The sequence below is a fragment of the Meleagris gallopavo genome, chromosome 30 (genome assembly GCF_000146605.3).
Source record: "Meleagris gallopavo isolate NT-WF06-2002-E0010 breed Aviagen turkey brand Nicholas breeding stock chromosome 30, Turkey_5.1, whole genome shotgun sequence".
In the NCBI taxonomy this organism is placed as follows: domain Eukaryota; kingdom Metazoa; phylum Chordata; class Aves; order Galliformes; family Phasianidae; genus Meleagris; species Meleagris gallopavo.
Genome location: NC_015040.2, coordinates 1,164,166 through 1,176,612, shown reverse-complemented (window position 1 = coordinate 1,176,612; position 12,447 = coordinate 1,164,166). Strand labels below are relative to the sequence as shown.

General features: G+C 58.4%; 3 protein-coding genes across 7 annotated transcripts; 2 read left to right on the top strand and 1 right to left on the bottom strand.

Moving 5' to 3' along the window:
- Positions 1-6: 6 nt before the first annotated feature.
- Positions 7-7,741, top strand: LOC100541485 (mast cell protease 1A-like). 3 transcript variants are annotated; one of them, XM_019610006.2, is made up of 5 exons: positions 7-116; positions 5,966-6,113; positions 6,264-6,399; positions 6,596-6,847; positions 7,287-7,740. In XM_019610006.2, exons 2-5 carry the CDS (start codon positions 6,025-6,027, stop codon positions 7,419-7,421), a joined length of 612 nt encoding a protein of 203 aa, XP_019465551.1. In that variant the 5' UTR covers positions 7-116; positions 5,966-6,024; the 3' UTR covers positions 7,422-7,740. The 3 variants fall into 3 exon arrangements, with proteins under 3 accessions (XP_019465551.1, XP_019465550.1, XP_010723125.1); XM_019610005.2 differs by lacking the exon at positions 7-116 and adding an exon at positions 5,767-5,894 and having other exon boundaries at positions 6,264-6,321; positions 7,287-7,741; XM_010724823.3 differs by lacking the exon at positions 7-116 and adding an exon at positions 5,770-5,894.
- On the bottom strand, positions 110-2,949 carry S1PR4 (sphingosine-1-phosphate receptor 4). 3 transcript variants are annotated; one of them, XM_031557111.1, is made up of 2 exons: positions 2,814-2,949; positions 110-2,226 (listed from the first exon to the last, which is right to left on the bottom strand). In XM_031557111.1, the coding sequence occupies exon 2, from the start codon at positions 1,983-1,985 to the stop codon at positions 792-794; it is 1,194 nt and encodes a 397-aa protein (XP_031412971.1). In that variant the 5' UTR covers positions 1,986-2,226; positions 2,814-2,949; the 3' UTR covers positions 110-791. The 3 variants fall into 3 exon arrangements, with proteins under 3 accessions (XP_031412971.1, XP_010723127.1, XP_003213223.2); XM_010724825.3 differs by having other exon boundaries at positions 110-2,196; XM_003213175.4 differs by having other exon boundaries at positions 110-2,133.
- Positions 7,742-9,918: 2,177 nt separating the features above from the next.
- LOC104914657 (granzyme G-like) lies at positions 9,919-11,966 on the top strand. Its single transcript, XM_019610007.2, has 5 exons — positions 9,919-10,100; positions 10,193-10,340; positions 10,852-10,993; positions 11,099-11,332; positions 11,517-11,966. The coding sequence occupies exons 1-5, from the start codon at positions 10,037-10,039 to the stop codon at positions 11,649-11,651; spliced, it is 723 nt and encodes a 240-aa protein (XP_019465552.1). The 5' UTR covers positions 9,919-10,036; the 3' UTR covers positions 11,652-11,966.
- Positions 11,967-12,447: the final 481 nt, after the last annotated feature.

Here is a 12,447-nt window from a genome sequence, read left to right as displayed (position 1 = left end):
CTCCCGCCTGCCGCAGGGGGCGGCACTGGGCCTCCTGCTGCGGGATCCGAGCTGCCTCGCGCCCGAGACGGAATAAAACCGCACCAAACGCGGGCTTCCTGACCGATGATTTTATTGTAAGGTTTTAAGCTTCTCCGCAGGGCCTGGCTGGCCTTGGCTTCCCGCGCGGCGATGGGGGGTGGTTGGATGCTGTTCTCCTTCATTACATCGCTCTGCAGAAGGCCCCTTTCCAGGAGCATTGTCCTGCACAGCTCTCACGGCACAGCGCTCTGCTCGCCCCTGGGACCGCCCTTCCCGTGTCTGTATCTCAGCGCCCCGCTCCTGCCCGGGGTCTTGCAGCACCTCGGCAGCCCTCCTGCTGCTTTGTCCCGCAGGCCGGGGCTGCGGCGCTGAGCCCTGGGTGCAGATGTGGCTGCTGATAGTACAGCTTCCTGCAACCCTCAGTTCTCATCTCTGCTGCTGCTGATAACCCCTACAAGTCCAAATGGGGAGTGTCATCTCTGTGCCATGGGACACAGTGGGGCTAAATGCCCTCACCAGAGCACCTGTATACGTGCACACATGGAGCAGCACCCACTCCTACCCCAGCACAGCATCCATCTGAGCAGAGCTTCTATCCCAGCCTGTGCCCGTATCCCTCACTGCCCTCCAGGAGCACGTTTCTATGCCACCTCCTGCTCAAAGCCTGGCCACAGTCAGTAGCGGGGGTGGAACAGCATCTGACACAGTTCTGACAGGCCGCACCCAGCACCCTGAGGTCCTGGCGGGATCTCTGGGCCGCTTTTGGCCTCTCAGAGACTGGGCAGATTGCTCATCATGCTGGAGTTGCTGGAGAGAGGTGCTCTGGGCCGTGGGATCGGGGCTATGGGGCTGCGGAAGCTCTCCCGGTAGCGCAGGGAGCTCTCGGTGGATGAACCCGAGTTGATGTCAGCGATGACCAGGCAGTTCCCAGGCTTGCAGAGCCCGATCCTGACGCAGCAGCAGCACAGCAGGCTGCACACGGCGCGGCGCACCTCCACGCTCCGCAGTGAGTAAATGATGGGGTTTATGCCCGAGTTGAGCATGGCCAGAGCCAAGGTCCAGTCCAGGCTGTGCAGCAGCCTGCAGGAGTGCGTCTCACAGAACACATCGAAGAGCATCAGGGCAAAGAGGGGGCTCCAGCAGATGATGAAGGCGCCCAGGATCATCAACACCGTCTTGAGCAGACGGAGCGAGCGCTTGCGGCTGTGCCGAGAGGTGGTTTGCTTCGAGCTGGCCTGGACCAGCTGGAAGATGGAGATGTAGAGGCCGATGATGCCCAGCAGGATGATGCTGAACATGACCACAGAGAAGAGGATGTAGTTCTTGGAGTAGAGGGGCAGGAGAATGGAGCAGGAGCTGAAATCACAGAGGCAGTTCCATCCCAGCAGTGGGAGCAGCCCGATGACGAAGGCCAGCAGCCAGCAGAACACGATGAGGCCACGCAGGCGCAGCGTCTTGCTGGCCTCGTTCTCAGCGATCGGCCGCACCATGGCGCTGTACCTCTCGATGGCCGTCACCAGCAAGCTGAAGGTGGAGGCAGCCAGAGCGATGAAGAGGATGCCCTCCCGCAGGAACCAGAGCTGAGGGGACAGCTGGAAGGTCTTCTTGCCTGAGAGGCAGAGGTTGGAGAGGTAGGCGATGCCGGCCAGCAGGTCGCTGACGGTGATGCTGGCGATGCAGGAGTAGACCCAGCGGCGTGCCCGCAGGCAGCGCAGCACGGCCAGCAGCACCAGCAGGTTCTCCAGGATGATGGCACAGCTGATGATGACGAAGATGGTGCGGACGAGGCCCATGCCCTCATCCCGGGAGTGCCGGTTGGTCAGCTTGCCGGAGAAGTTGTAGTGCTGCAGGATGATGTTCACATTCCGCATGGCAGCCAGCTGCAAGCAGGAGCCCTTCCTGTCGAGGAGGTCCATTCTGAGCTCGGGATATTGAGCAGAAAGGGAGAAGGAGCGATTCAGCATCCAGCTCGGCCCTGGGCCGTCCGTATTCTGAGCTCTGAGGGCTCAGGTGAGGTTTGGAGCAGAGCTAAGCCTCTGTTTGAGGGCTGGAGGCAGTGCTGAGTCCAGTGCGGAGGTGGGAGTCAGAGCCCCATCTGCCAGCCCCAGAGTGCTGCGAGAACAAGGGGAGGGGCGGGTGAGGTGTTTTGTAAGGCCACGCTCGAGCAGGGTCTTCCTGTTGTTTAATAAAGTTTCCTGTTGTGAGCTAGAAGATTGGCATGGTTTCTGGCAGCTGTCGTCATTTCTCAATAAGGAGAAATTGTGGGGTGGGATCTGTTGGTTTGAGTGCTGGCATGCGTGCCCCGGCAACTGCTGGGGCTTTCATGGCATTCATTCACCCCTCAGAGCGCCCTCCACCCACTGCCTTGTGCACACCTGTGCCCAGATCCACCCTTCTCCAGGAGGAATTCTGTGCTCTCACCCTCCTGAGGACCTCCAGCCACACAACCCCACATGCAGCCCCCAATGCACCAATCCAGGCGCCTGCTGCTCTGCAGCCAGGGCTCAGCTGCACCCCACTGCTGGGATCCAGATGCTCCAAGCCCTCCGTGTGCACCCTGCACCCGGACACCTGCTGCAGACAGGTCAGGGTTTTCCCACTGCCTACATCATGTGCAGGATTCTGAGGCACACAGCTGAAGGAGCTGTGCTGGGACCTGGAGCCAAGAGCCCCAACCCGACTGCAGGGCTGAAGTCGGTCACTCATCTATTCCCTACATCTGCAAAGCCCAACTGGAGGGGCATTCTTGCACCACGCCGTTCCCAGCCCCAGTTGTTGAGTTTTGGACTCACCTGGCATGGCTCGTGCTGCCAGGATGAGGCACAGCAGCCAGCACTGCTCCACAGCTGCTCGTTGGAGGCCCAGTGCAGTAGGTAATGAGGAGGGTGAAACCAGTGAAGCTGCTACCTACCAACGTGAAGAAAAAAAAAAAAAGAAAAAGGGAAGTTACAACATCGTCAACCACATCTCTGCAAGGATGGACCCACCCAAACATTGCAAAGAAAGAGCATCAGGATCACAGCTGAACCCCGTTCTCGGTGCAGGCTGACCCTGAGTCATGGAGAGATCCCCAGGGCAGAGCTGGGCCGTCTCACTCCGGTGTGGGATGTGGGGATTTCTCCTGGACCGCGGCACGGGCGCATGGAAAATGCAAAAGATGTTCCTCCTGCAGGAAATGGTGTGCAACAGAAGTGGTTCTGATGGGAGGCAGAGGGCTCCAGGCTCCATGTTGGTCCTTTCAGCTATTGGCATCAGTTCGGCTTCGCCGTTAGCGGAGCTCGTGCTGATAAGGTCAGCGGGTGGCCCTGAGATTGAAGGAGCGGAAATCAGCGGGAAGAATGAGCCCTAAGCATGGGGAAAGCAGAGCGTGGTGTGCTCAGCCCTTGGTGCAAAGAGTTCAGTCCCAAAGGGGCAATGTGAGCCCCACAAACCCCTCCAAGTGCTCGGCTTTGTCTGAGCCACCGGCAAACGTCAGCTGTGGGAGGCAGAGGATGGAGCAGGTGGAGATGAAGTCAAGGGATGAAGGGATGCCCTGCTAGGGCCTGGAGCAGCTCCTCAAATAGTGAATGGCATCCGAGCAGCAGTGGGAAGGAGGCGTCTGATGGCACTGAGCTCTGCGGCCCGATGAGACCAGGGACACTGGGGTCACCCCAATGGGTCCCCGCTGCTCAGCACTAACACAGCCCATATGGTGTCCTCCCCACATGGCACTCAGCCCCCCTCCTCCAGGCTGAGTTCCTGTTCTCTGCCCCATCTCCCCATCTGCGATCTGCAGAGACACCAGCTTTATCTTGATGCCTCTCTCTGCTATTTCAGTTCAGCCGTTCTCTGAAATTCAGGGGGGAGGAGAAGGACACCGTCCTGCAGCATCTCTCATCTCTTTCCTGCAGATGAAGACTAAAGTTTGCTCAAAGCTGCCCCATAGCTGCCCCACTCCATCATCCAGACCCTGGGGACAAACCCCAGACCCCCGGTCACCGCCGCCCTTGTCCCATCCAGCCCCCAGCCCCGGTCACACCCACAACAATCTGTGGGGCAGGCTCTGGCAGGCAGGTGGACACTGCCAACCCCACCACTGTGCCACCTCCACCCATCCGTCCTGCAGGTGTTTTGCTGCCTCAGGAAGGGTGGAGTGGTGCTGGTTTAGAGATGACTTGATTGCTGCTGGCGGTTGGAGCATGGGTTTGTGCTGCTGTCTTGCAGCAGGTGGGGGTCCTTCCAGTGAAGCATCACAGCAGAAAGCCCTAAAAGAACCTCTCCATGCACAGAGCCCAGGAACCGGCACGTCTGCAGCACTCAGAGGGTCATCAGGGATGCAGCTGGGTCCTTGTAAAAAAAGAATTCACTGAACCTCTGCAGGAAAAACAAGAACAGGAAAGAGAAAGTTTCACTGTCGTCTCCTTCTGACCACATTAATGGCTTTAAAAAGCAAAGAGGGAAGGGAAAAGAAAGAAAAGATCCACCCAACTTAGGTTCAGTTTTGTCTGTGGAAAAAAACGTGAAATAGAAAACAAACAGCGGTGTGAAGTGCCTCCCCTCCCAGAAATCCTCCTTGGGGAGGCTTTGAGCCTCATCCATGCTCTGGTTTTCTTTTGAGGAGGCGTTTCACGCTCGGGAAGCTCAGGAACAGAGGCGGTGTTCCATGTGGGGCTCACACATGTGGCAGAACCCTCATGGGACAGCAATGGGGCTGGTGGGCACAGCCCTGGGGGCTTGGGGCAGAAAGCAGCCTGGGAACGGGCACAGAGGGGTCTGTAGGAAAACATCCACACCAGGACTGGGAATTTAATGTTGCATGGGATCAGGAACTTCAGCATCCCATAGCAGGGCGAGGGGTGATGCCTCCATGGCGTAGAGGGGCTGTTAAGGCTGCTCACTGCTGATTGCTCCATGATCACCACCTGTTGGGTTTTTCCTCTCTTACCAGCTGCAGTTACAAACCCAGATAAGCTCACAGAACCTGCCCTGAGCTCAGCCACCACTGCTGGGAGGGCTGTGACCTGGCGAAGCCGCCCTGAGAGCCAAAGCACCCAAGGATGGGAAGGAGCAAAGCCCACGAATGTATGGCAGGATGTCCCCAGTGACTGCTGCCCACTCCTTATCTCTGTGCTGGCAGAGACCTCTCCCAGCAGCTGACCCCCCCTCGTGCCCCTTCCAGTGGGGGGCCCTGAGATGGTGACAGTGATGAGCGATGTGAAATCTCTCCACAACAGAGCAGGCACTTCTCAGAACCAATCACAGAATCAAAGGGACCTCTCTCCCTTCCCCTCAAAGCAGTTCCTTATGGCAGCTGCATGGAGTGCAGCTCCGTAAGCTCTGGTAGATGGAAACCCCAGGGAGCAAAAAGCAGTGCAGCGAAGTGGGACAGCCTGGCAGGAGGGGAAAATGAAGGGCTGGGAAGAGCGATCAGGAAGGAGAGCTTCTAACAGTGCAGGGCTGGGTGGCACAGCTCCCTCTGAGGCTGCAGCTCCCCAGGCTCGGCTGCAGGAGGAAAGTCACCCACGAGCCAGGACTGGGAGAACACAGGTGTGCTGTGCACGGGGTCCGTGCCCTCTGCACAAAGATTTGCTGACCCGAGGCAGTGCTGCGCTGCTGTTCCACTGATTGCAGCCCCTGAGCATGTGGGCACGTGAGCAGCAGAGATGCAGATAGCCCGGCGGGATGCTGCACTGCTCTGATTAAAGCAATCAGCCCATCGCACATGGTTTCCTGGCTGTAGGGTAGAGATGCTCCAAGCTATAAAAACGCCCCTTGGGCAGCGGGAGGGAGGCTCAGAGCTCTAAGCATCCAACGGGGAGAGGAGATGCGTCGTCCCCATTGCCCACTGTTGCTGGCCCTGCTGCTGCTGCTCTCCTGCCCACGGGCCGATGGCAGTAAGAGGAGAGCTGCGCGGGGCTGCTGCTCTGTGCTCCGTCCCGTGGGCTCACCCCGTTGTGTCTTGCAGGTGCTCTGCGGGGTCAGATCATTGGGGGCCACGAGGCCGAGCCCCACTCCCACCCCTACATGGCGTACCTGAAGTTGGAGCGTTCTGCCTGCGGGGGGTTCCTGGTGGCCTCCGACTGGGTGATGACGGCCGCACACTGCTTGTCGGGGTAAGTACTGCACACGGGAGCTTCATCCTCCTCTTCCTCCCCATCATGGGGTTGTTTTGGAGCAGCTCTCCCCACCTTTCTGCAGAAGGGGTGGGGAGGTGGGGATGAGACCCGACTGGTTCTCTTCTCCCCTTTTTATGCCACGGTCAGGAACATCACCGTCGTCCTGGGGGCTCACGAGATCTTCCAACCAGAGCAGAGCCAGCAGGTCCGAGGGGTCCTCAGATACCACCCACACCCTGCGTACAACCCCAAAACCTTTGCCAACGACATCATGCTGCTCAAGGCAAGGCAGCCCCGAGGGGCAGAGAAGGGCTGGGGGCAGCGGGGCCAAACAGGGCATTGCACACCTTGCCCTGTGCCAACCACCACTTCTGTGGGGTGAGACCCTCAGAAGGGCCGTATTTGCAGTGCTGTGCAAATCCCACCAGCCTTCCCCTCTATCCTCCACCCGCTCTGCTCACAGCCCTCCTCTCTCCCAGCTGACAGCGAAGGCCAAGCTCAACAAATACGTCCGCACCATTGCGCTGCCCAAAACCAGCAGCTACCTCCTCACGGGCACCTCGTGCACCATAGCAGGATGGGGCCTGATTGATGAGGACGAGATAGCAGACAGACTCTTTGAAACCAAAGTCTCCATCTACAGCCGCAGGAAGTGCATTCTGTTCTACCCACACCTCGACGACGGCATGGTGTGTGCTGGCAGCTTCCACGAGCTGAAGGACTCCAGCCAGGTATGGCCATAGGGGGGACACTTCTAGGGGGTTTCCAGGAGAGATGGTGGTCCGTGGAGCATGGCCAGCAGGAGCAGGTCTGGCCCTGGGGAAAAGGATGGAGGTGATGCCCTTCCTGTTGGGAAGAGGTGATCCTTTGAATGGCAAAGCCATTCTGCTGGGAAGAGGTGATCCTGTTGGGTAGAGGCAAAGCCATTCTGCTGGGAAGAGGTGATCCTGTTGGGTAGAGGCAAAGTCATTCTGCTGGGAAGAGGTGGTTGCATTGTGTAGAGACGAAGCCATTCCTGCTGGGAAGAGGTGATCCCGTTGGGTAGAGGAAAAGCCCCTGGGAAGAGGTGAGGTCAATCCCGTTGAGAAGGGCAAGGCCACTCCTTCTGGGTAGAGGTGAGCCCATCTCTGTTAGGACGAGGCTCCGACCACTGATCCCATCTGTCTGCAGGGTGATTCCGGAGGGCCACTGGTGTGCAATAAAGTAGCACAGGGTATTGTTTCCTTCGGGTACAACAACCCTCCTGGTGTCTATGCTCGCATTGCCAACTACCTACACTGGATCAAGAAAATCATGAGGACCTAACGGTGCAGCGTCAGCCCTGGAGACCTGCTGGGTTCCTTCCTGCCCCCACTGATGGCTCCATTCCCCTCTCTGTCCCTGGAAACCCAAGTGTCCCAATGGATGCCCATAGGCTCCCTCCCTTTGCTCCAAGGCTGATGGCTGTCCCACGCCGGCCCATTTTGGTGCCACGCTGTTACCCAGCAGAATTCCCATATGGCACCAGAATGCAGTGGCACTACTGCAGAGCCCCTTTTCTCTTGGACATCCCTGCCCTGCTTGGTCCTGAAACACCCCCAGTAAATTCTGAGCTGCGTTCCCCAGCATTTCTGCCTTCTTCTTTCTTATCCTTCGTCCCGGGAAGAAGGGAGGGTTGGGTCAGCCACGCTTCTCCTATCCATGGTGGGATGGCAATGACAAAGACATTGAGGTCCAGAGAAGGACCCACCTCTTTTCCCAGGTAACAGCAATAGGATGAGGGGCGATGGCTGCGTGTTGTTCCAGGGGAGGTGCAGGTTGGATACGAGGAACAATTTATTCACCAAAAAATGGTGATGCATTGGCAAGGGCTGCTCAGGGGGGTGGTGGGATCACCATCTCTGGAGGTGATTAAGAACCATGGAGAGGCGGCACTTAGGACATGGTCAGTGGGCATGGTGGAGGTGGGCTGGGGTTGGTCTGGGGATCTGAGAGTTGTTTTCCATCCTTAACGACTCTATGAATCTATCAGTGGGCATGGTGGGGATGGGTTGACGGATGGACTCAGCGGTCTTGGATGTCTTTTCCAACCTTAATGATTCTATGACCTGGATGGAAAGGGGAAGCGACGTACGTATCCCAGCCACCACCTTCAGAATGCCAACAGCCCTCCAGTGTCCATCTCTCTGACGTCCTGCGTAGGGACACGGATAGGAGCTCTGAAAACATCATACTGAAAGGGCTGGGCAAGGACCTGGGCACTAAAGACAGGAGAGGCGACGGGGCAGAGCAGCACTCCTTGCTGCAGGACGCCAGATGTTTACGCAAGTTCCAGGAGAGAATGCGAGGGTTTGTGGAGGGGAAATCCAGCGTGAAGTTTTGAACGTACAGAAACTGTGAGCAATTTGAGGGAACAGGATGCTTGCCCTGTTCTCAGAGCCTTTCCTGGGCTTCCACTCAGCCGTATCTGCCAAAGGGAGGAGATGGCTGAAATAGGCTGTGGTCCAGCCCTGGCTGTGTGCGCCCACGCTCTCCCTGCCCTTGCCTGGAGGAGGTGATGCCGCCAAGGCACCATGGAGAAACCAAAAAGGATCCATGCTCTGGGCTTCTGGTAACAGCTCCTATCAACCAGTACATCTGCAAGTGAAAAGGCTGCAACTGCTGCAACTGCTTATCTGTAGGGTGTGGGACAAATCTCTGTCACTTTGTCACGTCAGGTTTTTCCTTGATGCTCTGTCTGCAGCAGTCTTTGCACGAGAATGACAGCTTTTTGCTCAAGAAGGGCTCTGGGGGCAGGAGGGAAGGCACATTTCCCAGCAGTATCAGACCCATTTCATCATCACCGAAGGAAGGAACTGCCAGTTTGGGGCATGACCCCTCCTATAGGGCCAGCGGATGGGCAGCATCCCAAACCCACATCCCTCCTCCCCACAAACCGGGGACAAAGGCAGCCCTGGCTATGGGCAGCATCCTTCTGAGTCCTCACGTTCCAGCTGGTGGAGGTGCAGTGAAGTGTTGTTTAATGGGGAACAATCATTTGGAGCCAAGTCCAGTGGAGTCCAGCTGAGTTGAGTCAAGACCAGTAGAGTCCACTTGAGTAAAGTTCAGTGTTGTCAAGCTCAGTAGAGACAAGTCTAGTAGAGCAGAATCGAGTTGAGTTCAGTAGAGCCCAGTAGAGTAGAACAGAGTAATTCAGGTGGAAGGGGAGTACGAGGATCACCAAGTCCAACTTCCTGATCACTTCAGGGCTAACCAAAACTTCAAGTAATTTATTATGGGCATTGTCAACAGCCATGAGGCACCGAGGGCCTTGCTAGGAAGCCTGATCCGTGTTTGAGCACCCGAACTGGAAAGAATACATGGAAAGGTGTCTTTTTCCACACACAGCAGAGCAGGGACCTCGTGGTGCCAGCAGTGGTGTTGCTGTGCAGCTCCCTGCCCTCAGCCAGCCATAACCTACGTGGTGTTTTGGGGGCTGCTCCTCGGGCTCCGACCACATCTACCAAGAAGAAGTAGGAGGGTCCTCACGGCCTTCTTGGAGGTGGTACATCGTGTAAAAGAAATCTTGATTTTGCAAGGCTCGTGATAACATCAAGAGGTGCAAAGAGTTGCGAAAACAACAACAGGAGCTGCAAAGGAGGGCAGTGTGATGGGGTGGGCACCCTCCCTACAGCCTCCAGCTCAGAGGCAATGGGACAATGCAGCCTTTGGCTCCAGGAGGGCCCCAGGTACCCCGAATCCAGCCCAAATGGAGGTGGACCGTTGCCGAAAGCTGCCTGAATTCCCCTCTCGGATTGCTGAGGTTTGCACTTTGCAGTGAGATTAATCAGATGAAGTGCGACCTCTGTGGTTTCCTGGAGTCTCGTCTCAGGGTATAAATCCTTCCTGAGAGCAGGAAGAGACCCCACTCACAGCCTCACCCCTGGGGGATCCTCGAGGCCATGCAGCACCCACAGAGACTCCTGCTGACCATCCTGCTGCTGGCGTGGCCTCTGGACACGGCTGGTGGGTAGAGAGGCCGTGGGGAGGGCTGAGGGGTCCGTGCCCCACATCCCCATCCCGTCCCCACGTCCCCATCCACCCTGTCATCTTTGCAGGTCACTCCTGGAGCCGGTTGGACCGGGGCGTCTGGGCTCTGGCTCAATCCAGGCCATACATGGCTTATCTGCGGGGCAGGGATGGTGGGTTCTGCGGGGGCTTCCTGGTGGCCCCCGGGTGGGTGATGACGGCCGCGCAGTGCTTCAGGTGAGTTCTGGGACACCCAACCCAGGTGATGACTCCCAGGTGGGGGTGGGAGGGCTCTGCATGGCTGAACGGGCAGGGAGAGGGGTTGTGGGGCTGGCACGAGGCTGTGGGGTGAGGTTGTGGGGCAGTATGGGGCGAGCTGCAGGAGCTGGGGGTGGGCTGCAGGGGCTGGGGGTGGGCTGGAGCTCCGGTCCCGTGTCCGTGCCGCACGTCCGGAGGGCAAAACCAGCAGAACCAAAGCGCCCACATCCCACAGCCTGATGGAAAGGGGCTGCCCCAACCCCACGGCGTTCCCTGCTCCCCCAGGGCAGCCCCTGCTGCAGGTGGACCCTGTGAGCTCAGCCGAAGCTCCGGAGGCAGATAACCCACACCGAGCCCAGCAATCCGCTCTGGGCAGGCTCAGCAGTAACGATCCACGCTCCTATCAGCTTCCACCAAACCCAATCCACGTCCCCAGGCCATCCCTCCTCTAACTGCGCAGCTAATGACACCTCTGTGCCCCACCTCACAGCCACAGACCTCTGACCGTCATCCTCGGAGCCAGCGACATCCAGAGGGAAGAGGAAAGCTGGCAGGAGCTGGAGGTGCAGAGGTACCACTGCCACCCGAAGTACAGGAGGCGCGAGGAGGGGCACGACATCCTCCTGCTGGAGGTACCACGGGCTGCGGTGGTGGAGCTGGGGAGGTGGGAGGGGGACAGCCCTGGTCACACTGCATCCAAAGGCAAAACACCCCTTTCTGCGTTTTCTGCCACCCAGCTGAAAAGCAAAGCCATCGTGAATGACCGCGTGAGGCCCATCTCCTTTACATACTCGAGGTTTCCCGGGGGGGTGACGTGCAGCGTCGCCGGGTGGGGGAACGGAGCCTCCAATGCTGCCCTCTGTGAGGCCAACGTCACCATCAGCAAACAGCGGGACTGCTTCACCATCTACCCCGGCCTCGCCGATCACGTCCTGTGTGCCACCAGCAGCAGCAATGGGGTTCCTGATGAGGTTGGTGTGATGGGACCCCCGGGGGGGGGGCTGCACTCAGTGCCCCAGCCGGGCTGGGTGCGTTCTGCAGGGCACGGAGAGATGCTCTGAGTTGGCTGTGCTGCTCCCAAACTGGGTTCTGCCCTTTGAAAGCTCCATCCCCACATCTGTTCTTTGCTGTTCCACACTCCTCCCCTTCTTACAGAGCTATACTGGGAGTCCCCTCGTGTGCAACAACAGAGCCTACGGGATCTACTCCTACCCCTACCGGCAGCGCATGTCCTTCTACACACACATCAACCCCTACCTGCCCTGGATCAACCACGTTATGAAGTCCTGAGGTCGCAGTGGTTGCTCTCACCCACGCGGTGCCCAACGCTCCCCTGCTGCCGCTTCCATCCTCCCCAGGGAAGCCCCCCTGGAATCCCCCACCCTGGTTTGCAGGGAGGGCTGCACACCCAAAGGAGGGGCTGCGGCTCTCAGGACCCCGCGAGCATCTCCTCCTCCCTGCTGTGTGACACCCGGCTGCTTTCATTCACCACCCATTTCTGACACCCTCCATCCCTTCCCTGCCCCGTTTCCCCCCTCCTGCTGCAGCTCTGTTGGAGTAAAGACATAAAACCAATAAAGTGCATCTGCTTTGAAGTCCTTTTCCCTGCTGTGACGTGGATCTGTGGCAGCCTTTTGCTCCAGCCCTGAGCAGCTCGGGGATGGGGAGGGTTCCCCCCAGGCTGCAGCCTCTGCTTTGTCCTCCCCTCGCCCTGCACTGCAGCAGAGGTGCTCAGGATGGCCCTCCCTGCTGCAGGGGCTGACGCAGAGCTGCAAAGCACGCAGTGTGTGTGCACTGCAGTTCCCTCTGAGACACTCAGGGTGAGCCGATGGGGCTCTGAGCCCCCATGGGGCGGTGGGTGTCCCGTTTGCAGCGGGGAGGGCAACCAGGGGGTCCCTTCCAGCCCTCGCAAACCCAGCTCAGAACACCCTGGGGAGGAGGAGAGGCACACAGAGCAGTGATGCAGAGCGGTGCTGTGGGTTCCCCATGCACACAGTGCCCTCTTCGGGTGCTCACAGAATCACAGAATGGTCGGGGTTGGAAGGGACCCCAAGGATGATGAATCTCCAACCCCCTGCCACATGCG

Coding starts and splice junctions, on each gene's coding strand:
- LOC100541485 (XM_010724823.3), top strand. CDS start 5,825: ATGCGTCGTCCCCATTGCCCACTGTTGCTGGCCCTGCTGCTGCTGCTC. Junction 6,114..6,263: donor GCCGCACACTGCTTGTCGGG/GTAAGTACTGCA, acceptor TGCCACGGTCAG/GAACATCACCGTCGTCCTGG. Junction 6,400..6,595: donor ACGACATCATGCTGCTCAAG/GCAAGGCAGCCC, acceptor CCTCTCTCCCAG/CTGACAGCGAAGGCCAAGCT.
- S1PR4 (XM_031557111.1), bottom strand. CDS start 1,985: ATGCTGAATCGCTCCTTCTCCCTTTCTGCTCAATATCCCGAGCTCAGA.
- LOC104914657 (XM_019610007.2), top strand. CDS start 10,037: ATGCAGCACCCACAGAGACTCCTGCTGACCATCCTGCTGCTGGCGTGG. Junction 10,341..10,851: donor ACGGCCGCGCAGTGCTTCAG/GTGAGTTCTGGG, acceptor CCCACCTCACAG/CCACAGACCTCTGACCGTCA. Junction 11,333..11,516: donor GCAATGGGGTTCCTGATGAG/GTTGGTGTGATG, acceptor CCCTTCTTACAG/AGCTATACTGGGAGTCCCCT.